At 33.8% G+C, this 26,933-nt stretch overlaps 2 protein-coding genes across 2 annotated transcripts; one reads left to right on the top strand and one right to left on the bottom strand.

The window, feature by feature from the left end:
* Positions 1–787: 787 nt before the first annotated feature.
* Positions 788–7,478, top strand: LOC131852141 (ribosome biogenesis protein NOP53). Its single transcript, XM_059202782.1, has 8 exons — positions 788–968; positions 1,995–2,166; positions 3,004–3,217; positions 3,650–3,831; positions 4,407–4,526; positions 5,285–5,508; positions 6,134–6,330; positions 7,228–7,478. Exons 1-8 carry the CDS (start codon positions 847–849, stop codon positions 7,410–7,412), a joined length of 1,416 nt encoding a protein of 471 aa, XP_059058765.1. The 5' UTR covers positions 788–846; the 3' UTR covers positions 7,413–7,478.
* Positions 7,479–8,621: 1,143 nt separating this feature from the next.
* Positions 8,622–26,144, bottom strand: LOC131852153 (mucin-2). Its single transcript, XM_059202794.1, has 5 exons — positions 26,065–26,144; positions 15,052–15,092; positions 14,204–14,378; positions 13,480–13,595; positions 8,622–12,914 (listed from the first exon to the last, which is right to left on the bottom strand). The coding sequence occupies exons 1-5, from the start codon at positions 26,138–26,140 to the stop codon at positions 9,252–9,254; spliced, it is 4,071 nt and encodes a 1,356-aa protein (XP_059058777.1). The 5' UTR covers positions 26,141–26,144; the 3' UTR covers positions 8,622–9,251.
* Between the last annotated feature and the right edge of the window lie 789 nt (positions 26,145–26,933).

Here is a 26,933-nt window from a genome sequence, read left to right as displayed (position 1 = left end):
AGAGGAAAAATAATAACACTTACTATTAGAATTAGATAGTTAAATGCCATTATTTCTCTTCTACTATTTCCGTTAGTTTTATTAAATTAAAATTAAGAATAATTATATTTAATTTATTTAGTATTTTTTTTTAATTCATATCAATTTTATTTCCACATTATACCTTACTGTGATATTTACGAATGTCGTAAATACTGTATTTATACTATATAACACTATATTTATGAACACATAAATCGATAGAATGCGTTTTGAATATTATATAGATTTTGAATTTTTAAACTAGAATTTAGTCACCATAATTGCCCCACTATAATTGCCAGAACCAATCAAGTTCATGGAGTCAAGTGCACTTATTGTGTAGTGCTGTCAGCTTATGCACTTAATGAAGAACATTAAAATCTCTCATATAACCTATCTATAAAAACATTAGTCTCAGTTCAATAGTATTAGTTTTTTCGGTAATAACCAATATTATCAGTCACAGATATTTTAAAATTGCCGCCGTATTATTAAAATACCATTTACTTTTCAAACTATATTAGAACATTTATTTAGTAATATTCATCTTTTAATATTTCAATCAATTTAACAATTATACAAATTATATATTAAAGTTGTAAGAAAGTATTAATCGACTAAATAGGGATATATATTATTGGAAAATTCAACTTATTGAAGTACAAAGGTAAATACTTAGCGTAAAACGGAATACGTATTTCATTCGAGCCTTCAAAATTCTGCTTTGACTTTGACAGTTTGATTGACGTTTGTATGTACTCTTCGATTTGACATCTTTTACGTATTTCCCATGTGTTTTCATATTTCTGTAAACAAATTCTAAAAATGTCTGTGGTGAAGAAAAAGAAGCATGTATCGAAAAAGAATAAGAAAGCATGGCGTAAATACTGTGATATCAAAGATGTAGAGGATTTCCTAGAAGACCAACGCTTAGAAGAAAGACTTGGGTAAGGTTATATTCATATCATATTTAGGATGCATATAACGCTTATTTAACAATAATATTGCACTGGTTTTTATTAATTTAAGTAACATTGATACTTTAACATCTATTTGGGTACATTTTTATTATTTTTCAATTTACTAGATAGCATTACCGATTGTAACCTCTGTGACCAATCCACTCCACTGCAGATGGGTCTTACTGAATGACATTCACTATATTTTAAAAAATATATAAAGTTAAAATCATTGTCTCACATATTACAGCTGCTCTACAGCTTGCTTTATAAGCTGTATTGCGGTAGTAAGGTAAGGTTAGCCAGATAAATTACAGGATAAGCAACACATGAATGGTATCAGAGGTGTTATATGACTTCTTAAGTTAGGTTAAGTTTACTTTATTTATATTTCTGTTGGTTTTTATGTAACCTGTCCTAAGAGGCTTAAAGGCAGCTACCCGAGGGTTGATGCAAAAGAGTTCATCCCAAGACCTCTACCTACACCATTCTAGGGTGATGCATAGGATCTGTGTGTGTGTGTGATCATGTGATGTCCATAGTGGACATGTGGTGACCACACCAGGTGGGCCATCAGCTTCTTTGCCATTACAGAAAAGAACCCTTCATTAAAATCTAATTAATTTGCAAGGCTGTGAAATACAGCATATAGAGGCATAACATGTAAGTTCTCTGGAATAGCAATGCATGCATACATTATCACAAGCTGAAGTGCTATTCATTTATGTAGAAAAGAATATATTGGGTTAGGTGGGACCATCAGGTTGAAGAAATAAAACATATAGTGTTTATCACTTTGGCTAAATTTATCAGATTTGCTTATGTTAAATGCATGTAGAAATAGAAACATTATATATTCAAATAAACTTCAATGTAAGCAGTTCTGAATAGCACCTAAGAAGAGTGAGCAAGAAACTTGGATGTTGCTCTTTAATTAATTGTTAATTTACACATATTTAAATTAAAATACATATGTGTTTATGAAACTTTATATTAATATGCATTATATTTTAGCAAGTTTGATGAAAAACCAGACAATGAGTTGTTTGTAGTAGACACACAAGGGGATAAGAAAAGTGTAGAAGATGAGGATGTGAAACCAATTTTCTTATCTGCCAAGCAGAGGAAACGGCAGAAACTTGCAGAAATACCCAAATGCTATGAAGTATTATTGCCATCTTCTAAGGTAATAAAATATGATGAACTTGTAGTAGATATAAGTATTTAGTACTCAATACCCTCTGTTTACCTTGCTTACAAAGGTTGAAAGAAATTAACCACTCATTTGTGAACGACAAATTATTGGACTCTGATACTATAGTCCCATTTGTAGAGGTCCTGTAATTGGTCTCACATATGGGGTTTTAATAGCATTTTGACAGCTAACATTTGAAAGGTTAACAAAAAAATGAATGAATCACATGTTGATTTGTTTGTTAATTGGATACTAAGGAAACTGAAAATTTTTAATTGATGAACTCTATTATAATATTTTAATTTTTGGTCCTAATGAATAAGAAATGTTTTTTATTTGAGAATAAAAATATATATAGTGTTATTTGCCTAAGTAATATAATTATAACGATCCATAACCTATCACTTAAAGGGTTATTATTGTCATAAAATTGAGTTCATGCTTTATTATTAACAAGCTATGCATCTTAGCTTCACATGGGTGTACATGTATTACACATATAAATCTTCCTCTCAACTCACTCTATCTATTACTAAAAACTGCATTAAAATTTGTTGCCAAGTTTAAAAGATCTAGACTACAGACTGGAAGCAACTTCATTTTGTACTATATAAGGAAGTATGTTTTTCTTTAGTTAAATTTTTTTTGTCTGTGTTATATCTATAAGCTCTGAATATATAAATATTTATTCAGAGCTTATATAAATATTTGTTCTTATTTTGATAGCTATTTTAATCCTCTTATATAAAATATTTATTCAGGCTAATATAAATATTTGTTCTTATATTGATAGTTATTTTAATCTTATATAAATTTCAATTATTTCAGGTTGAAGATCCAAATAAAAAACGTAATCATGTAAATCCAGTGGGCTTCAAGCCTACAGCATTAAGTAAAATAACGGAAAAGCGTCGCTTGACTAAAGGCACTTATCAGAAGAAAGTTCAAGAAGCAAAAAGGAACAGAAAGTTGGAACTGCAAAAGAAGAAGAAAATGAAGAAAGCAAGAGAGACTTTTAAGTTAAATCTTTGGGATGGTGATAGTAAGTTAAGACTTTATTTTGAAATAATAATAATTATAACCCTGAACAATTCACACAGCACCATCTAGTCCAAATCCAAGTAGAGTTTACTTATGAGTACTAGACTTCTGATAGAATACTTAAACATCTATTTTTGTATTTATATATTAAATATAAATTTTTTTTACAAGGTCCAGTCTAGTAGTGGCACGGTCAGCAGGCCCCCTAAAATATTTAATATATTTTATTTAAAATATTTTAAGTTCAGCACATTCATGGCTGACTCAGTTGTTATGCTCATGGATGGATGCTGCTTGCAAGGACTGGTCTCCTCTGATCACTATGACTGATTTATTTTGTTACTCAATGAACTGTCAATTTTGTTCAACAAAGTTAATTTAGAGAGAAATTGCTGACTTGACAAATAAACAATGAACATTTGTTACTTTTCAGTACCGGAAATTAAGGGAATCCCAGAAACACTGTGCGAAGAATTTATATCCCCTGAAGCGCAGTTACATAATGTATTGCCAGTTCAGAGAATCAGACCAAAACCACCTCCGCCTAAGACAGTTGTCACTAGAGCAGCAATGGAGACCCCACACCCTGGCATCAGTTATAATCCATCATACAAAGTAAGTAATTTAAGCAACTATATATACATACACAACAGTTGTTTTGTCTGCCTAATTAACGGTACTCAGAACCTTCACTGTTCTCATTCGCCGTTCACAGCTTAATGGCGCCATGACGCTAGCAGTGTAGCTAGAGACGACACAATGGTTCCTTCTCTTTCTCACATACACTACAAGTGATATTTTTTTTACCTAATGGATTATAGAATGGTGCACCCACCTGCGCTAATGGTTATCGCTGGCAGGCAACCAATGTATAATGGTAGGATAAGCAACGAGGTCATGTCAGTTAGCTCATTGTCACTTTACCAGGATTTACTTGCAATGGTCTCAAGGGGGAACCGCATGGAGGTCAACATGACATTGTACATTGCCAACAATAGAGTCATCAGTCTACATTACTAACAATACTCTGTCCCTTCCTACTTATATTCATATTGTCCATTATGGAAATCATACTGAACACAAATATTGATATTCCAATTTCAATTGGTATATTTGAATCTAAGTCTACTGCCGTATCACAGATTAATTTTTAGTTTGATATCTTTATTTAATATTGAATGTTGTTACAGGAACATCAGGAGTTGCTTCAGGAGGTGGTGAATCATGAGGAAAAGATGATGAAACGAGAAGCTCACTTGCTCAGGGTCACCAACAAAATGTTCAGTAAGGTCACTGCTAAAGAGAAAGAGGTTGGTACTTAATATTGTAGCATGGTGGTATCATCTCATCATTGTAGCGTTATATTACACTAGGTGGTGAGTACACTGGTGAAATATTTGTTCTATTTATTGTACATTATGTTATACCTATACTATTTCTGTTACTGTCACTGTTTTTTTGTATTAATATTAATATTAATGATAATGTTTAAGGGGGCTGCCTTAAACATTATCATTAATAGTAATAATAATAATAAAAAACAGTGAACAACAGTGCAACAATTTAGATGCGGCGGTCTTATTACATGCGTCCTCGCATATGTCCCCGGGCAGTGCTGAAAATCAGTGCTTTGCAGCTAGTATCCTGCAAACAATACACTGTTGTGCTGCCTTTTATCTGATGAGCTATGCACATACACTACGTTACTCATACCGATTTTTTATAACTGTAGATACCAATGTAATTAATTCTGTATCTACTTTTTTTATTTTTGTTGTCAACACTATAGTGCTATGTGTGTGTGTCTTTAACGTAAATAAATTTTTTATCGATCTACCTACATTAGTAAGTTTATTGGATAGTATGCTACATGGCTTATTAGTAACGCGTATATTTGACGCGGAGTCGTAACGTGAACTAAATTTACACTGAACTTAAATCAATGTCAACGGATGCGTAAACTAATATGAAAAAGTTTCATTACATTATCGTATTTCATTACATTATCTGGGACTGAACTGCACCTTAAAATTATTTTTGACATGTATTTATTTCTTATCACTTTTAGAATCAATGGCGCGAAGAAATGAGTGAAGGTTTACCCCAACCACATAACCCTGCAAACAACCCGGAAGAGTCTGATACTGACAACGAATATAAAGCAGTGAATCCACCCGTTCAGAACAAGAAAAAGGATCACAAGGCTAGAAGGAAACAGAAGGAGCAAATAGTGGAACGGGAAAGGTTAAAGAGGGAGAAAATTGAAAAGAAGAAAGTCACTGATTTGTATAGGTGAGTAGGTAGTGCCTATCTATAATGTATGGATATATTGTGTTGATAGATGTCGTTGAACAATCTAGTGAAGGTAGTTGAACAATTTATTGCCATTAATAACATAGTAATTATGGTAATACTCGTAATAAAATATTACCATTTACCCTTAGATCAAACCATTTGTTTGTTATACCCATGACATTAAATAATATATAGGATGCTAGCTGTCCCGGCAAACATTGTTTTGCCATATAAATTGAAGTACTAATATTGCTATAAAAAAATAAGGGTTGGTGGTAGGGTGTGAAAATTTAGGGTTATATGTATTTTTAATACCACAATTATCACTTAGGGGTAAGAAAAATAGATAGTAGCCGATTCTCAGACCTACTGAATATACATATAAAATTTCATAAAAATCGGTCAAGCCATTTCGGAGGAGTATGGTAACTAACATTGTGACACGAGAACTTTATATATAAGACTAGCTGTCCCGGCAAACGTTGTTTTGCCTTAAAATAAAAAAAAAATTAGGGGTGGACTACCCCTAAATCGGTCAAGCCGTGTCGGAGGAGTATGGGAACGAAAACTGTGACACGAGAATTTTATATATAAGATAATGGTATCAAATTGAATATTTCAGACTACGGAAATTACAATCTTCAATAGTGAAAACAGAAAAACTCCAAAAAGAGGAACGTTCAAAGCGCTCAAGTAAACGTATTGCGGCTGCCGCCACTGCGGTGCCCGCTCTCAATGCACACAAAGTCAGCAAGAAGGAGCCGGACTTTGTTGATCCTGAACTACTTACAGGGGACCTGAGGCAACTCAATGCTAAAGGTAAGAAGAGAGATATGTAAAGTGGAAATGATCTTACTAATATTATGAATATGGGGGAAAGGGGATTGTTAGTAATAGGAACTAGTAACCCCCATTGCTGGCAATGTACCATATTAGGTTGACCTCCACAAGGTTCCTCCTGGAAACCATAGTGATAAATTCCTAGTGGATTTGTCATGATGGGCCAACTGACCTGATCTCATGCTCATCTTATCATCTTCCACTGGTGCCCCGCCAGCGTAAACCATTAGTGCGGCTGGGGCCACCATTCCATAATCATCCCCAAAAAAAATATTATGAATACGAATTTTGAAAATTTTGCGAAACTACTGAACGGATTGATGATATTTTACACTAAAGTATCTTCAGAATATCACATAGGTTATAATTTTCATGCATGGGTACGTCGGTCACAGCTAGTTTTTTTTTATATATAATTGTAATGACGAATGATATGAAATGTAAGTTATAACATTTGCCCATATACAAGAACTTCATGACTTATATTAAGGCACCTAAGACTAAGGTGTCAGAGAGCAGTCTCTCATGACACATGACATGATATTCTTAGCATTCCATGGATTTATCATGCGAAAGCCCGGTCCATCTTGTGGCAGAACGTATAACTTTGAGGAGTTCCTTTGACTCATGAATTAACTACCGATGTTAGCGGTTTCGATTCCTCTCATGATTCAAACATATACATGTTTATGATTGTTTGTATTGGTCTTATCTCTAAGTGTTTTCAATTATATGTATATTATGTAGGTATTTACAAAAAAGGTTGTCTTATACTCGTAACACAAGCTCTTCTTAGATTCAGACCTTGTGGCACTATGTGAGAAGTTCTCGGTTATTATTATTATTCCAGTCAGATTAAAAAAATATATTTTTCAGCAAACCTCTTACGTGAACGTTACGAGACGCTCCAACGACGCGGTGCCCTCGCTGGAGCCAAACTTATGATGAAGAAGAAGAGGAAAGTGAAAAGGTACTTCAAACCAGGACACAAGGTCACCGACCAAGAGATCGAGAGGTACATAAATAAATCCAAAATTCTGAGTAAATCAGACAAAAAGTGACCTTATAGACTTTGTTTATAAGATATAAAGTTGTAAAGTAGAACTTTTTACAATAAATTATATTGGTACAGATTTTGAATTTTATTTTGAATTTAAATATCTTTTAGGTATAGGAATATTATGATATAGGAATTTTTATGAAGGAATGTAATTTTGAAGAAAAACTGAAGGCATAGAACATTTTTGGATTGATTCAAGAAGTTCGTATCAACCATATAACATTTGATGATCTTATTATTAAATTATATAATATTACTAGCTGACTCGCAAAAGTGGTTTTGCCATATAAAATAAAATCGCTATTAAAAAATAGGGGTTGATGGTAGAAGGGTGAAAATTTAGGGTTGTATGTATTTTTTAATGCTATCTTAAATAGTTGATTATCGATCTTTTTTAGTGCTGGGGATGTTTATAAATAATAAAAAAAAGTTTTGTAAAATATTTATTCTATCAATCTTCTACTAGATATACTATCTAAAAAGTAGGATTACTTACAAAATATATTACAATATCGTGGCAGTGTAACAGTATATTAAACTACAATTAATGTAGGTAACTCAGCAGTTTTAGGCGACCTTAATGATAGGAAATGATATAACATATTCTACACTCTTCACTATATTCAACTAAGCAATAAGTCTCTAACATATATCAATAACAAAACATAATAAGTTAACCATATTATACAGTAAAGCAGATGTTACATGCAATCAAATAGGCTTGTTTATTCACCATTTTTTAATAATAATCTTAGAAAATATTAGCATTTTGTGTTCTGAGTACTAGGCAATTAATATAAGTGCTTAAATACATTTTTTTCTAAATACATACATAATATATAGAATAAATACCTAAAACAATATCAACAAACAACCATGAATATAAACGGTTAGATCGTGCGAGGAACCGAACCTGCACTCTTCGGAAGTAAACCCTAGATCAGAAGGCCGTAGAGTATTATGTTGATATTATAAACATATAATAATAATAATAATAATAATAATAATAATAATAATTTATTTATTTGCCTGCTACATGGTAATTTTGATCTTACAATATAATCGGTATAAGTAAACCCACCCCGTAGATCAAATATTGAAAATGATATCATAATTACAATTATGTCATTAAATTTAATTAAAACATTATAATAGGTAACAATAAAATAATAAATCAATTTATTTATTAAAACTATAATTACATGAGAATATATAAATAATCCAAGATTTATTACTGTTTCTCTTATGTTTATTTTCCTAAAGCAGCCTAGTTAATAAATGTTTTCTAGAAAAAATAAATTTAATTGATAAAATTTTGATTATTATAGCGTTATGGTAGATTTATTTCAATATTAAATATTTTATTCAACATAATATATGCGAAAAAATGTGTAATAATTTGCATGTAACATGAGCTTTATACATCATTATTTCAATAACATGTTATAATTTATAACACAATTATTGAAAAAAGAGAACCATGACAAACAAAATTTTGAATACCAATATAATTATCTACAAAAATCACATATTTACAATTTTATTTATATTTAGGGACTTCAACAATCTCTTAACTAGTAATATAGATTAAATTATCCATTTTCAAACAATTTTATAAGATATAATAATAATTTTCCATTTAATTCCTTGCTCGGATAGTAAAATTTTAGTTTTTATATACAGTCCCAATTTGAAAATAAGTAGTTTCATTTTTTTAGAAACACATAACTGATATAACAAATGAGTATTTTTGTCACTTTATGCAAAAGTTTATCAAAATGCAACCAAACCCCCTAAATATAAACGTATATGCTCAGTACCTTAATACAGTCTAGTAACTTCAGCCCCACCGTGACGCAATAGTGTAAAGAGACCTTAATAATTCTAACGCTCTTGTGTCCGATGCACCTTTTAGGTGTGGTTCGTGCGGTGCTATCCTAGCTTCCGCATGAGGTACATCAGGGGATTTCGTAGTTTTATCTTCAATTGGGGTCGTTTTGACAATAAACTTTTTATGACCCCTCCTATTGACTGGTGAAGACTTCACAGGACTTAATGTGGTAGGTATAATCTCTGTTACAACTTCAGTAGTTGTCCGCACTGCTTCTGTCACTGTTGGATTCGATAGAGAGTTAATTGCCTGCGACTCAGAGTTTAAACTTTTAGGTCTCCGCCTCTCATTCCTCTTATTCACTGTTGTTCCTACAGATTCATAATCAGTCGTAGTTAATGGAATCTCTTCGAGTTCCTCTTTGGCGATTTCATCCATGTCTTTTTGAGAAACTGCCATTAGAGCTTCTAATAAAGCTTTTTTAGAGGCCTCCGCTGTTGTATTGTGGTCATCGTCGCATGTTTGAACCAAAAGAAGTATCAATCTCTTAACACTTTTGGATTTAGTCTTTTTCATCACGTTCATGAGTTTCTCTGTAGTTGTAGCGTTCATACCTCCCATTATTTCCTTTGCTTTTTCTACAACAGTGTCCGTGATTGTGGATAAATCTTGAGCGGGTTCAGTTGATGTATGATCATTTATATACCTTCCAATTCGGTTATCAGATATGCTTGTAGGTGTTGTTACCTCAATAGTTACAGATGGCGATATAGATTGTTCACTAGAGCCAGTATATAATGACGAAACTGTGGTGGCCGTGTTGGTCTCCCAGCTATTTGTTTGTTTCGCTACTTGGGATACTTCTTCAGGTCCAGATGGGCTTAAACCATCATTTAAAGTAATAGGATCAATATACGTGGATTGCCAGTTACCAAAAGTGCTAGACCATTGAAATTGACCTGTTGTCTTTTCGACGTCGGGGGAAGTAAATATTTTTTCAGGAACCGACGAAGGCGTAGTAATATCAAGTTCCTCAGTTTTTACTGTCGTCGTCGGCGGTTGTTGAGTTGTAGTGAATACGGTGGTCGCTTCTGTGTCTGGTATTGATGGTGCTTCTAATTCTTCAGAGGGCTTTGGCTGTGATTTAATGTCCTCAAGATTTACTTGTTTTCCATGACGATTATTTATAATATTATCTTGTGGACTTACAAATGATTGACTATGCGCTCTCTGTAATTCCTCTTCATTTTCTAATTCAATACTATCAGTTTCAGTGAAATAAACAGGTGCCGTGGTTGCGATTTCGGCGGCATTCTTAATTTTCTTACTTTCAAAACCATCAAGTTGATTCACATTTGTCAATGGTACCGCCGAATCTGATATATCAATACCCCAAGCAGTTGGTAGGTTAGTAGATTGAACATATTCATTTAAAGGCTTGGCGTCTGTAGGATTTAATCCTTGACCGTATGGTGAAGCTGAATCAGATGCTGTATTTATACGGACTCCGACATAGGTAGGTGTTGCATAAGAGCTTTCGGTCGAGGTAATGAATGGTTCACTGTTATTAACAAGAGAGCTGATCTTAGCAGTAATGGTATTAGTAAAACTATTAGGCGTTGTCACAACAATAGGGGTGGACGCAGTAGTATATGAAGCAGATATTCTGCCACAACATCTGAAAGGACTTCTTGGAGTGGTTGTTTGGTAATTGCTTGGTACAGTTTCAGTAATAGCCACGTGTTGTGTAGTTGGTTGCTCAGTTATCGATGGATAATTAGTGGAAAGATTAATAGATTTTGCATCTCTCAAAGAAATCAAAGGCCTGGAAATTTTATTGTCATCTGAAAAACCTAATATTTCATCATCATCTTCATTCACTGTTGTTGTTGATTCAGTATTATATACTTCAGTTGCCATCATGTCTGCAAATGATGGATGAGTGGGTCTAATATCAGATAAAGCTTTTCTGAATTGTACCGGGTCTTGCAGGTATGCAGATAGAGCATGAGTAAATACTTGAGCTAGTTCTCTAATTTGAGGAGAAGTGGCAATTGGATTTTGACTCTGTTGAACAGTTAAATCTTCTGCTAGTTCATTGTACGTCCCATTAGTGTCTAATTTAATTTCTTCAAGCAAATCCTCTTTCATTTTGCCATTCGTAAATAGATTACTGTATTTATTGATAGTTTGCATACTGAAAAGCGCTGGCAACCCTTGCTCATATTCGTCAAATTGAGGTGACGTAGTTTCTGTTTCTTCTTCAGGTGATGAAGTGGTGGATATGTTATCTATAGCGGTTGCATAATAAATAGCTAAACTATGTAGTGTTTTTGGAGTCAATGATGGCGGAACTACTAATCCGGGTCGGTTAGGTAAATCTCCATAGTATTTGTCAGTTACAGTTGTAGGTGAAGTGGGTGATGAATATCCAAAGTTCTCAAAATTCAGTTTCCTGATAAGCCTGTCTCTTCGTTCTTGATATGCTTCAGTTGTAACTTGAATCAAATCATTTGTAGATTTAGAAAATATGTCTGACCTATCAGAGGAAGGTATTCCGGTGGATAGTAAATGCTCACTTCTGGTTGTTTGAGGTATTTTTGTTGCCGATTCAAATGCACTCTTTGTATCGATTTTAATATTTTCTGTAGTAGTTATAGGTTTAGTTTCTGTTTGGAAAGCTCTGGGAGTAATCTCGGTGATTTTCTCAGTTATAGCCCAAGTCTTATTCTTTTCTTTATCGAAAAAACTTTTTAGCAAGGATACTCCAGGTCTTGTATAGGGGTCTCGTCTATCGTACACACTAGTAGTGTAACTTTTAGTGTATGGCATCAAAGTAGGTCGCTTTGTTGTCGTATCTTGAGTTGAAGCCTGTTTCGTTGTTATGTCATAAGTTACTGTTCGCTTTGTAGTTGTTTCTTGTCTCCCCTGATTCAAGTTTTTGTCACGAATATCATATAAAGTAGTTAAATTTGGATTATTCTTGGTCTTGCTTGGTTTTGGAGTGAGATTAGGAGTATAAACTGGATAGGGTCGGTAGTTTTTACTATTATAATCCTGTAAAAATTGTCTATTATTGTTATTTGTAAATGATGCTGATTCAGCAGCGACTTGCATTTCTTTAATACTGTTGTAATCACCGGCAGCTAAGGTTGATCTAAATGAAGGAGCTTCAGTATAAGTAGGCAAGGTAGGTTTTACTGGAGTATTGCCGAAACCATTCGTAATCAATTGCACCAGGTTTCTTCTTTTGTTCTCAAAAGCAGCTGTAGTTTGTGTTCTTTGTGTTGGATTGGAGTCAAATAACCCTTGGTAGCTTCTAGAAGTTAATTTCGTGTTTGATACCGGGGAGTCAGCACGAAGTCTTTGTCGGTGTCTTAGGAGTCGTTCAGTAGCTGTAGGTATATTAACCGATGTTCTTCTAGATTCTGCTCGGAAATTGTTGTCGGTGCCAATTTGTTGGAGATCAGAATTCTTGCTGAGAACCTGCGTTATCTTTTGTGTCTTCTTTTGCTCATTTGAGTAATACTCAGCACTGGACTCATAGAGAGCTGGAGCTGATGCGCAGTCCACCTTGAACCACCAGTCACAGATGAGGTGGGACTGGCTGAAGATGGTGCCGTTTGGACACAGGAACGAAATCTTTCGTGATGTATCACAGATGTGAAATACCTGGAACGATAAAAAGAAACGCTATTTATATTTGATTTATGACCAATCAACAAGAAAATATATAATTTCTTCCTTTGAAACAATATAACATAAAAAAATAACATTTTAGGTGGTGGTTTTGCATTTTGTTAGAGATGTTAAGTAGGTGTCTGGTAAGATAAGGAATAACCAGATAACATGGATAATGGGAATTATCACTCCAAGACTAGGATACAATGAGGAAATACGTTTTGAATTCGATTGTATACGTATTTTAAAGTTTGTTATATGATATCTTTGCCGTCTCTGCTAGCGACTATGATAGTTCTACTTTCAAATGATAATAAAGTAAAATAGAGTACTAAGTGCTTTTTTGTGCTCATGTTGATAAAGACTAATTTATATGTTTATGATAAAAGGGTCTATTAGTGATGAATATTGACCTATAACCTGTAACCTGACGGTTATTCTTTTCCAATAATAACCGCCTCTATGAATCATCAATTTTCTATAGTTGTTCAGTATGAATCAGATTATATAGATTGTGGATATAGATTAATTTTAATATAGAAGTGATTGGGTTTACCTGGCACTCTGTCTCCAAGTCAGCGTAGTATCCTGTTGGTGCGTTCTTGCAGTTGAAGCCTGTATTTGGGATGTTCGGGTACGCCGGGAAGTCTATACCAGCCCTGCCTATCACACCTGAAACCATAATTGATTTATTTATTAATCAATTACTGACTCTCTCCTGCTAACACGTGTACTATTACTAGTAGGCATCTCCTTTTTTTTTATGAAGCTCATATTACTGTTATTACATGGGCTGTTTAGAAAAAAGTGAGTTATTTCTAGATGACAGAATTTTTAATAGTTGACATATTTTGATCAAATTGACACGGTCAGTTTAGGATACGTTAAGTATTGTATTTGATAAAGGATTCAAGAGGCTTCGGAGCATAAGACGAGCTTTAAAAGTGAATGAAGCAAGAACTGTATGTAACGACAGAACTCAATGGCACTCTAATCTCTCTGTCTACCACGCGATTTAGTGTAAAGATAAAATATCTTATATCAAACTACATCCAATTTACCATGCATTTCTCTAAGATCTTTTTCCCATGCAGAAGCACATTGGTATTACCTTCCAGCAATGATATTTCCGAACTGATAGGATATTGGAACCTTAAAAAAAGCTTATTCCTTCTTAAAAGGTCGGCAACGCAAATTCCCTGGTGTTGCGGATGCTCATAAGTGGCGGCAATCACTTACCATCATGTGAGTCGTTTCTCACTTATGCTATAAAAAATTACCTTGATGTTCAACAACGTCGAGGTCCGGCTGACTGTCAGGTGGTATCAACCGTTTGACCAGAGCGCGCCCCTCCGTATAGTGTTCAAAACCGGCCGCTCCCATAGCCTGTGCTATCGCCGTTAGACTCTCAGCGCTTGGAGCGGGTTCGTAGAGATCCGCAGATCGAGACGTGTCCTGGAAGTATATGGATAAACTGACAGTCTACTTTGTCGTTAGTGGCAACCGTCGCCTATATACAGGAACAGGACCACGGATATAATGTTATCGTGCGACACGCATTACGCGTTCCTTTTCTGAGGACTGAGATGTTAAACCGTCATACCCTGTAATTTCGCTGCCATAAATCTCTCTCTAAACGAAATACAACTTACAAAGATGAAATTGGTGAGATATCAGACCACTTTGTACAAAGTATACCGATGGCCAAAGGAGTTACATCCAGTTAAGATGTGCGGTTATAAGGTCGCCATTCTACTCGTCCTAAGTTATGTTGTGTGTTAACTATGAAAAAAAAAGTTTAGTAGTCTTTATCCTTAAGAGTGGAATAAAATCTCGGGTCACAATATTTTGCTAGGATGGAAACTCTGAAATTATCATTTTTTAATTTCGCTCACTATATGTACTTTCATCCAACTTAGGATAGGATAGTTTTTATCCCGATAAGAAATGCTTATATTATTAATTTATACTTATTTACCATATATTTAATTTCGAACAGTAAGTAAGAATTGGGCGAAATGTCATTTGTCGGGTTAGCTGTATTTGAATATACTAGAAAAATATATATAAGTAGTTATAGCTTAAAAAGCTCAAATGTAATAAATTAAGAAAGAATAGCTTTTGTTACCTTTCTGCGCTGCGCTGGTCTTCGGGCCGCGTCGCAAACGCCTGCAAATGTAATAAAACAATCATTGTCATCATGCAAAAAACTTGCATAAATATAATAGGAGGGTCCAATTACAACGATCTACAAAAATATGATTTGACACATTGGTCTCGATCGATCACCAACGGGGAAAAATATAAAAAGATATCACTCTTTTAGTAATGTTTACGCCTCTTTTAATATCAATTATCTCGAAACCCTAGCGGTACCGACAGACTAAATTCCATCTTGGAGTTGATCTTCAACCGCTCCATAATTTTTCCCGTAGATATGGAGTTCCATCTACACACACCCTACACAGCCTATCAGTTGTAGCCAACATCATTAGACTTCGAAAATCTAATCGATTATTGAGAACAAAAATTGACAGACGAGTTTTAAACATTAATCTTTTAGAATACATTAAATAAGAAAGCACCAGTGAATCATTCACTTCCGATCACAATATAGACAAAAAGAGCACACAATTATTAGTATAATTACTATCTTAGAGTTATTTAACGATCTATATTCATATCGATACGGAACAATAAGGCACCGTATTCACGACATATACATAATCGTATCCTAAATCGAACAATACAATCACTAATAAAACAAATCGCAAATGATCGACGCACAGTTGTTCCTCTGTGAATATTTTTTGTGCCCGTCTGCTTTCTATTTCATTCGGTTATTATTAATTATATTAGATAATACGAGGCGGTATTGAACTATTGACTATAAGATATGGGATGAGAAGCATTCATTGGAATTATATTCGGACAGTTCATTATTTCAAATATACTGCTATATAAATAAGAAGTAATAAGAATCGATTATGTCAAGCAGTTGACTGAATATGACAAAGAATGATCTATTCAAATAATTAATTATTCGAATAATAATAACCCCGGTCAATTCACACAGCGCCATCTAGTCCCAGGCTATGCAGAGCTTGTGTTACGAGTAGATATAAATATATATTTGTAAATATAATATTAAGTTTATTTACATGAGCATTCAATTTACATACCCAAACGGTATTGTTATACTGCAAATCATGTCTATGTTTTGTAGAGACAATAAATATTATTATTATTAATATACATAGAAAACATCGAGATCAATATACACTTTTGTATCATGCAAAGAATCGAACCTGCGATCATCGGAAGTGAGGCGGTGTATAAAACCGACTTGTTTGTTAAATGTTCTACTATCATCGATCTTCACTATCTGAGTGATGAATGAAAACAGTTCGATGATGTATTCGAATGTTTTCGTTTGATTTCATTCGTTATCGGAACTTCATGTGAACGGCAACTGATTATTTTATAACAGATTGGCAAATCTCTCGATAGTTTCATTACCTATAATTAATTAGATCGATCGCCCATCTCTAGTATCGACGTAATCGATACGCAATCGGCTCGTTTGTAATCAATCAATTTGCAAAAATATGAGGAAATGGTACGGGGGCGTTTGCTTTCTGTATTGCCACAGGTCAAAGTTCTTTTAATTAATTTGAGCTCCAATTAAATTTTTGAATCTTCATATTGTATAATAGATCTATTTTATAACCGTTGATAATGAAATGGTGCACCCGCTTGCGCTAACGGTTGGACACCAGTCGAGGATGATAAGATGAGCATAAGGTCAAGTCAGTTAGCCCATAATAACAATTTAACCAGGAATTTATCACGACTGTTTCGAGTGGAACCGCGCGGAGGTCAACTTGAATTAGCCTAAATTAGTATTTGTAGGTGTTTAGTATCAATGGAAAGTTGATGGAGTTTTTATTCCTTATCCCAGTAATTCTTTGTATAATTACTGCCTTAAAAATACCAGGAATACAAAACATAGGCCAAAAGTTTGTCACTACAAAGAAAATATAGTTTATGGTTTAAATTTTTACATGTCAAAACTGAGAAAATGTACATAATATTCATGAAGTATAACTAAAGTAAATCACACTTAACCACAAAAAACAAACAGAATTGCATAGTAAATTCTTTTTTTATGTTTATGGCACTGGAAGACAATTAGTTTTAATTTTACATTCAACATATAAGACGGTCAATCATAATCGTAGCCGTACATTTCTACACTGAACAATTATATTTCATAATACGTAAATACAATAATAATTTAAATATGCACGGTCACTCGTGTATTGTGTAATTAGAGAACAGTTCAACAATGTCTCATTATGAGGACTTATTGTTACAATTTCGAGCGCACAATAGTTCATGTCAATAGTACGTGAAAGCGTTACGAAGGTACATGCGCGATGAAGCCATATCCGAACATATCTACTATGAACATATCTACTGGTGATCTTAAACGTGATCTGTATTATGTACGTCTAGTTCACGAGACAGTGCTGAGTTTCTTGTCAGTTCCTCTTAGCTCGAATGTTCTACGAACTGACGGTAGTTTTTGATATATAAGAGTCTGTAATAGACCTACATGAATAAAGATATTTTGATTGTATGGTAATAGTAATTCTAAACTAATATCATTCTTACTACAATCATATTTTTTTTATTTTTTTTTTATTTTAGAGGCCAATTTCGTCAATTAATTTCACAGAGCCGAAAACTTCTAAAATGTTTAAGGTAGTTGTATTACAAAGCCTATTGAAAGTCAGTCGCTGTTCTGTTAGTTGGTAGAGGAGCAGGACCCCTCGCAATTTTTTTATTTAAATAGACCATATGTACTAGATGTTGAAAGTGCATATCTGTTTTACTTAGGTAATTTATTTCAATTCGTTGTTTACTGCTTTATAGATGGTAGAGGTGTATGAGCTTCGCAACCATTTTTTTTATATAAAAATAGACCTTATGTTTTATAACTTTAAAGTTCATCAGTTCTTACTTGGGATATTTATTTTAATAACTTGTTTATTACTTAATAGAGGGCGTATACCTGTCAAAATAAATTTACTAAATAAGAATTGATAATGATCTTTAAAGTTACAGAATATAAGGTTTTCAAAAATCTTTTAAGTTTCCTGTTTCTCAATTCGCCCGTGGAAATGCTAGAAAACGTTCACTAGGCCTCATAATAGAAGTACCTTAAGCTTTATATAAGTTTTCAACGTGGAGGAAATTGGTCGTATTGACCTGTGGCTGGCTCGTGGACTAGTCATGGTGTCGGGTTAGTTCAGTGTGAGGTTTGTACTCAATGCCTATGTTAATAAGTTGTATATTTATGCTACGGAGGTGGTAAATAAGTATACAAAGGGAAAGAGATTGTCGATGATCCCGATATCACAGGTCGTATCGAGCTCCATCTGATGCGAGACTTAGCGTCGCTTTGTGTTCTATAGAATGTATGAAGTCCTCTTTACTAATAACGTTTATTTGGTAATATATATTTAGATTATGTATTTAAAAGTGAAATAAAGAATACCTACATAGTATGACGGATTGTGTTTTTAGGTAGAGTTTAACATATTTTTAAAACCATTTTCTAACAACGCACTCCTCGCTAACGACAGGCATTTCTTTCGAGCTATTCTAATGCTGTTGGCCGTAGCTAGCCTTTACAATTTCACGGAAGAAAAAGGGAACAAGTGCAGGACATACTCCAAACCAACGGAATGACTTAGGAAGCGTGTGAAGTTCACACGGCTTCATCTAGTCCCAAGCTAAACAGAGCTTGTATTATAGGTACTAGACACAAATATATAGATACATTTTTTGTAAATACATATGTAATATATAAAATAAAACACCCAAACCGATAAAGCAATCATACTTATAAATATAACTGTTACAATTTAAGTTGTGCTTGTAGAAAAACACAGCTTGGCGGTTGAAATAGGTGAGAATGAGGTACTCACGCAGACCACTTTTCACTGTTTATTTCTAATAAACCTTAAATAACGCCTAATAATTGTTATACTGTGATATTCACATTAATTAGCGTCTAAGACACTATATCTACACGGATATAAATGGAGGATGTGCATTTATATTCATGCATCACTACAAAAGCTAATCGTGAGAAGAACTGAGCCCGATAATGTCTGCGAATAATAAAATTAGCGCCTCGGGGCAGGCGGGGCTCGTCGGATTGTTTGTACTAGTCGATAAATATCTACCACTTAGCTGTGGGCTTTTAATTTAAATCGCTAGCTTTGTAAGTAAGATTGAGGTTAAACTTCCATTATGTTAGGTCTTAGACACCAATATCTTAATTATGTAGGTATATCTGTGAGGTAGAGTTAAATATATGTTTGGATCGATAGGTATGAGATTCAGTGTGACTAAACTTGTATTAAAGATTGATTTTTATTAAAAAATATCTGACCCCACGAACTGCGTTCCGCCTCAGAATTAAATAATACGTCAATAGTTTTTTGAAGTTTAGTAACGCAATAAATTTCTGTACGCACCGTTTGACAGGTACGAACAATTGTTGTGAGAATTGTTTTTATTTTTACTAATTTCCATGCAATTTCTATATATTTTCTAACCACTTAAACCTTCCTTGGAATTCTACAAATATTTCAAAACAAAATTAACCAACCGTTAACGAGTTTTAACGAGATTAACAAACGTCATTTCATTTTTACATACAATATATATATATATTTAAACACTAGCGCCCGTACCCGCGCCCGATGCATTACAACTCTTAGAATTTCTCGGTTGATTCGATACTATAACAAGCATGTGTCATTATTCCTCTTGAATCACTCTATCTAGTGCTGAAAACTACATTAAAATCCGTTGCATAATTTAAGAGATATAAGCGAGCAGAAAGCGACGACGGCGACTTCATTTTATACTATGTAAAGTTACATATACCTATTTCGAAATTTATTTTCTGGGGATCAGAATTATTTAAGGTTTGTCATAGTCCAGGTGCAATTATTAAAGGGATCCTAATATTTGATTCCATGTGTCTTACTATCATTGCCATAAGTCTGGACGTAAAGTATTTTTTAACCCCACAAGTGACAAGGTCAAGGACACAACCCCACAAATATTTGGCGCTAAAAATACATACAACTGTAAATTTTCCTCTTCTACCATCCAGCGCTATTATTAAATATTGGTAGTTTAATAATTTTCTACTCTTGGTGATCGATAACTGATTAATTTATATGGCAACACAACGTTTGTCGGGTTAGCTAGAAATATTATAAGTGTTTCTGCTACGATATAGCGTTTAAAACGTAAAAACTAGGGAATGCAATCCCGATCCCGCGGGATCCCGATCTCGCGAGATCTCGTGTAATTTTTCGGGATCAATCCCGACGCATCATATGACGAGATCCCGTTCGAGATTGACGGGATTGGGCGGCAGTGAAAAAGAAATAAAAAATATAATCACACGATTATATCGTAAAGAACCAAACCAAGCAGATATTAATACGGCAGTACTAATCGAAGATAACTTGCCTCTTTCAATGATTGCAGAAGATTTGAATTTACGTGCTGCACAAACTAATAAATCGCTTCAAGAGGAATTAGAAGAAACTCTGCGAGCTTCTAAAAGTCCTTTTGCACGTATATCCACGTCCACGAGCTTAGACAAATTAGAATCTACCATTAAAAAAGAAATGGATTTGTTTGAGTGTGGAGGAACAAGGGGGCGATTTTTGCAGTTTGCATATAATTGCTTCGCCACGCTGTTGCCAACCAGCGTTGAGTCGGAGAGGGCATTCTCAGCAGCGGGGTACATTGCAACGGACATTAGATGCCGTTTAGCAGATGAAACTATTAATACCCTTTGTTTTTAAGGAGTCATTTTCAAAATCACTCTTTTTCCTAATTCCCTTGAAATAAGCTTATTGTTTTGATTACCTAATTTACCTACGTTAATTTCCTTACAACCTGATTATTATTTAGTTGGTAAGATTAAAGAATAAAGGTTTTTATTTTCTTTCGAGTAATATGTTATTTTAGTTAACCTCACTATCACAAACAAGCAGTTATTAGCTTTTTCAGTCATCTGATATCAACATTTTTTTTAAATTTAGACGGGATCCCGAAAATTCCGGGATCCCGCGGGATTGATATTTCTAATCCCGCGGGATCCCGAATTTGCAATCTCGAGTCGGGATTGCATTCCCTAGTAAAAACACATTGTAATTTCACTTCATATAGCAATAGTGTTACATAACTGATGTAGGAACAGTTTGTCGGTCTGTGGTTGCATTTTATGAGTGACTTAACGGTATATTGGTGACAACGGTTGGTGGTAAAGTGGGAAATGTTAATATTATAGAATACATTATGAACACTGTGGATATTAATCCACAGTGTTCATAAGGAAATTTGTTATGCACCAGTCTTAGATAGACAGATAAAATACACATAGTTTATTGACAGCCGATAAAAAAAAAAAAAAAGTGGTAAAAAGCTAAACTGCTGAGTTTAGCTTTTTACCACACCACCGATTTACTTTACTTCCGATGGTCACTGTTCGATTCCTTTTTTGTTTTCATAGTACCTTTTTTTTTAAATACATTTTATTGCGTGTCTTATTAGTACACTACAAACTTTGCACAATTATTATTTACAATTAACAAATTATAAACTCAATATAAACGCGAGAGAAGCGACGAGTATCAACTAATACGGAATAAAGTTGAAATATTACATATATATGAAATATACATTCAATAGAAAAATAGATATATTTACATAACTGATTTACATATTAAGTGTATCAAATTTTTGCATAATATTTCTATCGTATTATATCGATATTAAAATGGACGTGGTATTGTATAGATATTTGTAAATAATATCGCGACTACTCTAATGATGTTTGCCGCAGCTGGTTTTTACAGCTTCACCGGACGACAGGGGGCGAGTCAGATGGCACTCCAAACTCGCGGCAGGACTTATTGAGCGGCCGAAGTCCTCCCGCCAAACTCCGGATACGACTTTAGTTTGAGGACACCGGTAGGGGTTCGAACCTCGGGTCAGGCCATCGTAATTTCGATCCCCGTTTGAATTGGACGGATGATCGATCGGTGGGGAGCTGTTCGCACGGTACGAAGATTTGTATTCCTGTTTGTATCGGTCTGGGTGTTTTGTATGCATGTTCTTGGGGACCGACCGCCGCTAAATCTTTTGATATTTTTATTATATTTAAATTTCTATCTTTAGGACTGTTTTTTATATGTCACGCGCTTTCATATTTTTAACATATTATATTATTGTCTTATTGTAGTTTACAGTTGCATTGTAATAATATATTTTACAATCGAAATCTACGTGTTTTCATCATTTAGTCACCAATACACTCCACCGATGCGTTACACATGTATTTAAAAAAAAAATTATCTTTGTATTTAAATCAGTATCCATAATACAAGCTTTACTTATCGTGGGACTAGATGGCGCTGTGTGAATTGTCCTAGGCAATAACCTAGGACTAATAGTAATAACTATTATTATGTTATCATAATAAGATATGATAAAAGGTAAATTCAACCCGGTAAAGTAAAGTCGGGCCGATCTCATAGTGTAATATAATTATGATGTCCAATTTTACAATCACGTCAAAACATTAACCTTTCTTGTTATGATTAGGTGTTGACAGTGTTGTTTGACATGCCCGAGTATGACGTTGCGCTTGCGCGGAGATCAACATAGGTCAAATGTCAATGGCTGTCTGTCCATCATTGTTAGTGTTGATTGATATGAAAATTACTCCAATAAATTTATTTCATGATATTTTTTATAGATGTAACATAATATTTTAAACTATGATTTCGTACCGACTTCAAATAAGGGAACAGGTTCTCAAGTGTATTGTATGTTTTTATGTGTGTTACTTCTGAACTTTATCTATATGAACCGTTTTTTTTTTATTCGAAATCTGAGATTATTATGTGGTCCGATACTTAATATACATATTTGATCAAGATCTGACCAGTAGTTTTGTTATTGAGTTATTCTTAATAATGTAATTAAAGTTCACAGCTCGAACAGGGGTATATTTTAATATAAATTTGGGGCTTATCCCGTACCTTGTTATCATTAGTAATATTAGTAATGAGTATGTTCATCCTGCGGTGTTATCTGCCGTCCGCCTAACAGTATAACTAATAACAGTGTATCACACTGTTATTTTTTTCCATATTAAGTATGTAGCGTAAATTAGTGTAGCTAGCCCGCGAGTTCGTATAAAGTTTATTTGGATTTTATTAGTGAATGTACATAGAAAAGGGTTTAAAAATAATTACACATACTTTTTGCACCCTTGAAATTTACTGTATAAATCATAAATGATAGTAATACTTTTGTACAATCTAACTTAAAATTCATAGAGGTGATAATATTGTCTGTTTGCACAAAGATTGAGTGCGCAGAGGTTTCTATGTTGATTGTCGCATATCTAATACATTTTATTTATTTAAAAGAACAACACGCTTTTTGTTAATTCTTGTAATGAGTCTGCGTTCCAAATGAATGGTCGAATCAAAATAATATGACAATTCAAAAGTGCTTATATTAATTTTATTTGAATAAACATTATTTCTTTTTTTAAAATACTGCCTTTTTGCTCTGCTTTCTTTAGATTACATGTTGAACCATATCTAGAAACATATTCTGTGCAAATTTAATCTTAATTCTTCGAGGTGTTTTTACGTGGTATCTTAACCCACAAACTTAGGAAAGAGAAAGGTATTGTTAGTAATGTGGATTAATATCTCAATTGCTAGTAATGTACCATGTAAGGTTGACCTCCACGCGGTTGCCCCTAGAAACCATCGTGATAAGGTCTTAGTAAATTTGCCACGATGGGCTAAGTGATCTGACCTCATATGCATCTTATCATGCTCCACTGGTGCCCCGCCAGCGTATACCGTTAGCGCAGGCGAGTGCACTATACCATTATCATCCCTTGAAAAACTTATAAGCAGATAATTTTCTATACTATATTTTAGGCTAAACTTAGTACACTAATTAGACTAAGGTGTTTTAATGATCAACAAAGAAAAAAAACATTAAAACGTTTAGTAACCAACGATTCAATAAAACGTATCTCAAGATCTGTAAGAAGAATGCAATGCAACCATCTTTGGATCCGGCGGTGTTGCAACTGCGGATGTAAGATACATCATTATATATCCTTCCATTCTTAATGGTTAGGATATAGAGGCTAGAATTAAATAGCAATATATGTACTTAGGCTTTATTATAATGACATTATAGTTTACTAGTTGAAACCCGTGGCTTCGTTCGTTTATATATATGTATCCATGGAGCAAAATGTGAACTAATCAAGGTGTTTTTATCACATTATTAACAATTCATAAAATCTCAGACTATCCCATATCGGAAAAGAGTCGTGAAAGCACATTATTTATAAGACTATGTTATTTTACTAATTATATACTATGTCATTATACTCATCGCTGTTATACTATATTATACATTGACGGCTTCGGTGGTCTAGAGGTTTAGCACACCGCTTTACTTCCGATGGTCGCGGGTTCGATTCCTTGGACGGTGCAAACATTTGTATTCTTGAGTATGGTTGTTTGTATCGGTCTGGGTGTTTTCTATGTATATTCCGTATCTACTTTAAAAAAACTAAGTATTTAACATTAAAGTATAAAAGTATCTAGTACCCATAACACAAGCTCTGCTTAGATGGTGCTGTCTTAGTTGTCCAGAGTTATTTATTATTTATTTATATTTATATATACAAAAAAATAATGTAGTAGATCTGTACATATTATTGTCACAATTTTTCGCCATCGTTGCTCTGCAATCTTCTTCCACCTATTTCTATATTTCGTTAGAAATAGAAAGCGTTGCAGGGTAGTGGAGGATGAAATGTAGGATAAAAATAAACCTTTAGGTTAGCCGGTAGAGAATACCATATGGCATTAAGCTTGCTTTTTGTACATGCGATATTGTACAATAATAGAAAAAAAGGTTGAAAAACTAACTACTATTTTATGTTTACATGAATAATGATTATATAGCACTTAAGCAACTTGTAATGTATTTCAAATTTTAGCTCGAAATCAAATTAACGATAAAGATCTGTAAGGCAAGACCTCCATACTTAAGTGATGGGTGAACGAGTGTAAATTGTACGCCAGTCAAGTTGTGAAAGACATCTACATTACTTTGGGCTTGGACACTAGTAACATAATGCTATACCTTGGTGGAATTAGGTCGAGCATAGGTAATTATTGTCATCGCAAGGATTCGATCTTGTTTTGCAAGGTTTTGCTATTTTTGTGTTGGGCAACTAGTTACAGAATGGTTTTATCTACTGTTAATGGGATACGGAGATGGTCTTTGTCATCTATACATATAAATGAAGAGTACTATAAATATATATTGTTAGTAATGTGGACTATTGACTCCATTCTTACCAATATACCACATCAGTTCCCCCGTCATATTAAATTCCTGGTGAATCTATCATAATGGGCTAACTGGTTTGACCTCATTTTCATTTTTTCATCCTCCACTGGTAAAGCGTTAGCTCAGGTGGGTTCACCGTTCCATTTTCGTGTTTTAAAAAAGAATATGAATATTATTTTATACAAGTTATTGTTAAAAAATAAACTAGGAGAATTTTTGCTATCTACGAGTATAAACTACTATAATATTAGTACTTATTTAAGTGGTAATTTAATATTTAAATAAAAACTAATATTATTTTATACAATTTATTGTTAAACATTTAAATTTGCACGCCTACTCATACGCAGAATATAGAGAAACTGTATATTTAACACAATAAAGTTACTAATTTTGTATAATAAATACAATAGTTACGTTTATTTATTTGACCTTCAGCTCGTTTACCATTCCTGTCCTATACAAAAATATAGCATGAAGCTTCATTTCTGTTAAACCGAATATTATAAATAGGTGTTGTGAAATTGAAGTCAATTAGAGTTTTCCCACGAAGAGGCGTTGCCATATTCCTATATTTGCAAGCCGTTTGTTGCTTCTCTTACTTAGTTTATTTTTATTTATATATTATACTTACTAATTGACAACATTGCAAAAAGCAGTAAAATTCGAGGTATCATGTTGCTCCCTGATGCTTCTATCCTCCACCGCATTATATTATCTGTAACAAAGAAGTATATATATTACTAATTGTAAAATTAAAATATCATTCATCATCAATCCACCGCAGTCCGCTGGTGAACATAGGTCTCTCTCAAGGCACGCCACTGATACGGTCCTTAGCCCTTCTCTTCCAGTTATTAAATTAAAATTCTACAATCAAGTCGATAGAATGAGTATACTCCGAGTATGATGTATGGTAGCAGAGTTTTAACGTAATACATGTTGATATATGTATGTATATATGACACTTCACGCACGGGTATACTCATAATAACTTAATTCGTATCTAAATCGCAAGTTGCATATGAATCTCGAAGACAAACAGACAAATACTTTTTAATAATAATAACCTTGGGCAATTCATGATCGTCATTTATTCCCCAGCTAAGCAGAGCTTTTGTTATGGGTATTAGACAACTGATAGAAAAAAAATAGGTGCATATATTAATACATACATACTATACATAAAAAACACCTAAATCAATACAAACAATCAAACTGAATAGAATGGAGAATATGAGGACTCGAACTCGCGATCATTGGAAATAAAGCGGTATGCTAAACCGCTAGACCACCGAGGTCGTCAACAATAAACTCATATCCATATGAATACATACAACACATAAACTGTCACCTTCTTACTAAACCATTGAACCGGTTTTAATGAAATTTGACGTGAAGATGGATTATAGCATGAGCCACTGTTACTTTTTTCTGATTATTGTAATGGTCGCAGCTGGCCTTTACAGCTTCACCGGGCGAGTGCAGATGGCACTCCAAACC

This window comes from Achroia grisella, unplaced genomic scaffold (assembly GCF_030625045.1).
Source record: "Achroia grisella isolate CSIRO2021 unplaced genomic scaffold, CSIRO_AGI_Agris_v1 utg840, whole genome shotgun sequence".
Classification (NCBI taxonomy): Eukaryota; Metazoa; Arthropoda; class Insecta; order Lepidoptera; family Pyralidae; genus Achroia; species Achroia grisella.
The sequence above is the reverse complement of the archived record's forward strand: the minus strand, read 5'-3'. Positions and strand labels throughout refer to the sequence as shown.

Bases quoted from the DNA above. Each gene is read 5' to 3' on its own strand.
- LOC131852141 (XM_059202782.1), top strand. From the start codon at position 847: ATGTCTGTGGTGAAGAAAAAGAAGCATGTATCGAAAAAGAATAAGAAA. The intron at 3,832-4,406 runs GTAAGTAATTTA...ATGTTGTTACAG, and splicing joins GTTATAATCCATCATACAAA to GAACATCAGGAGTTGCTTCA. The intron at 5,509-6,133 runs GTGAGTAGGTAG...TGAATATTTCAG, and splicing joins AAAGTCACTGATTTGTATAG to ACTACGGAAATTACAATCTT.
- LOC131852153 (XM_059202794.1), bottom strand. From the start codon at position 26,140: ATGCGGTGGAGGATAGAAGCATCAGGGAGCAACATGATACCTCGAATT. The intron at 15,093-26,064 runs GTAAGTATAATA...TTACATTTGCAG, and splicing joins TTTTGCAATGTTGTCAATTA to GCGTTTGCGACGCGGCCCGA. The intron at 14,379-15,051 runs GTAACAAAAGCT...ATATACTTCCAG, and splicing joins GACCAGCGCAGCGCAGAAAG to GACACGTCTCGATCTGCGGA.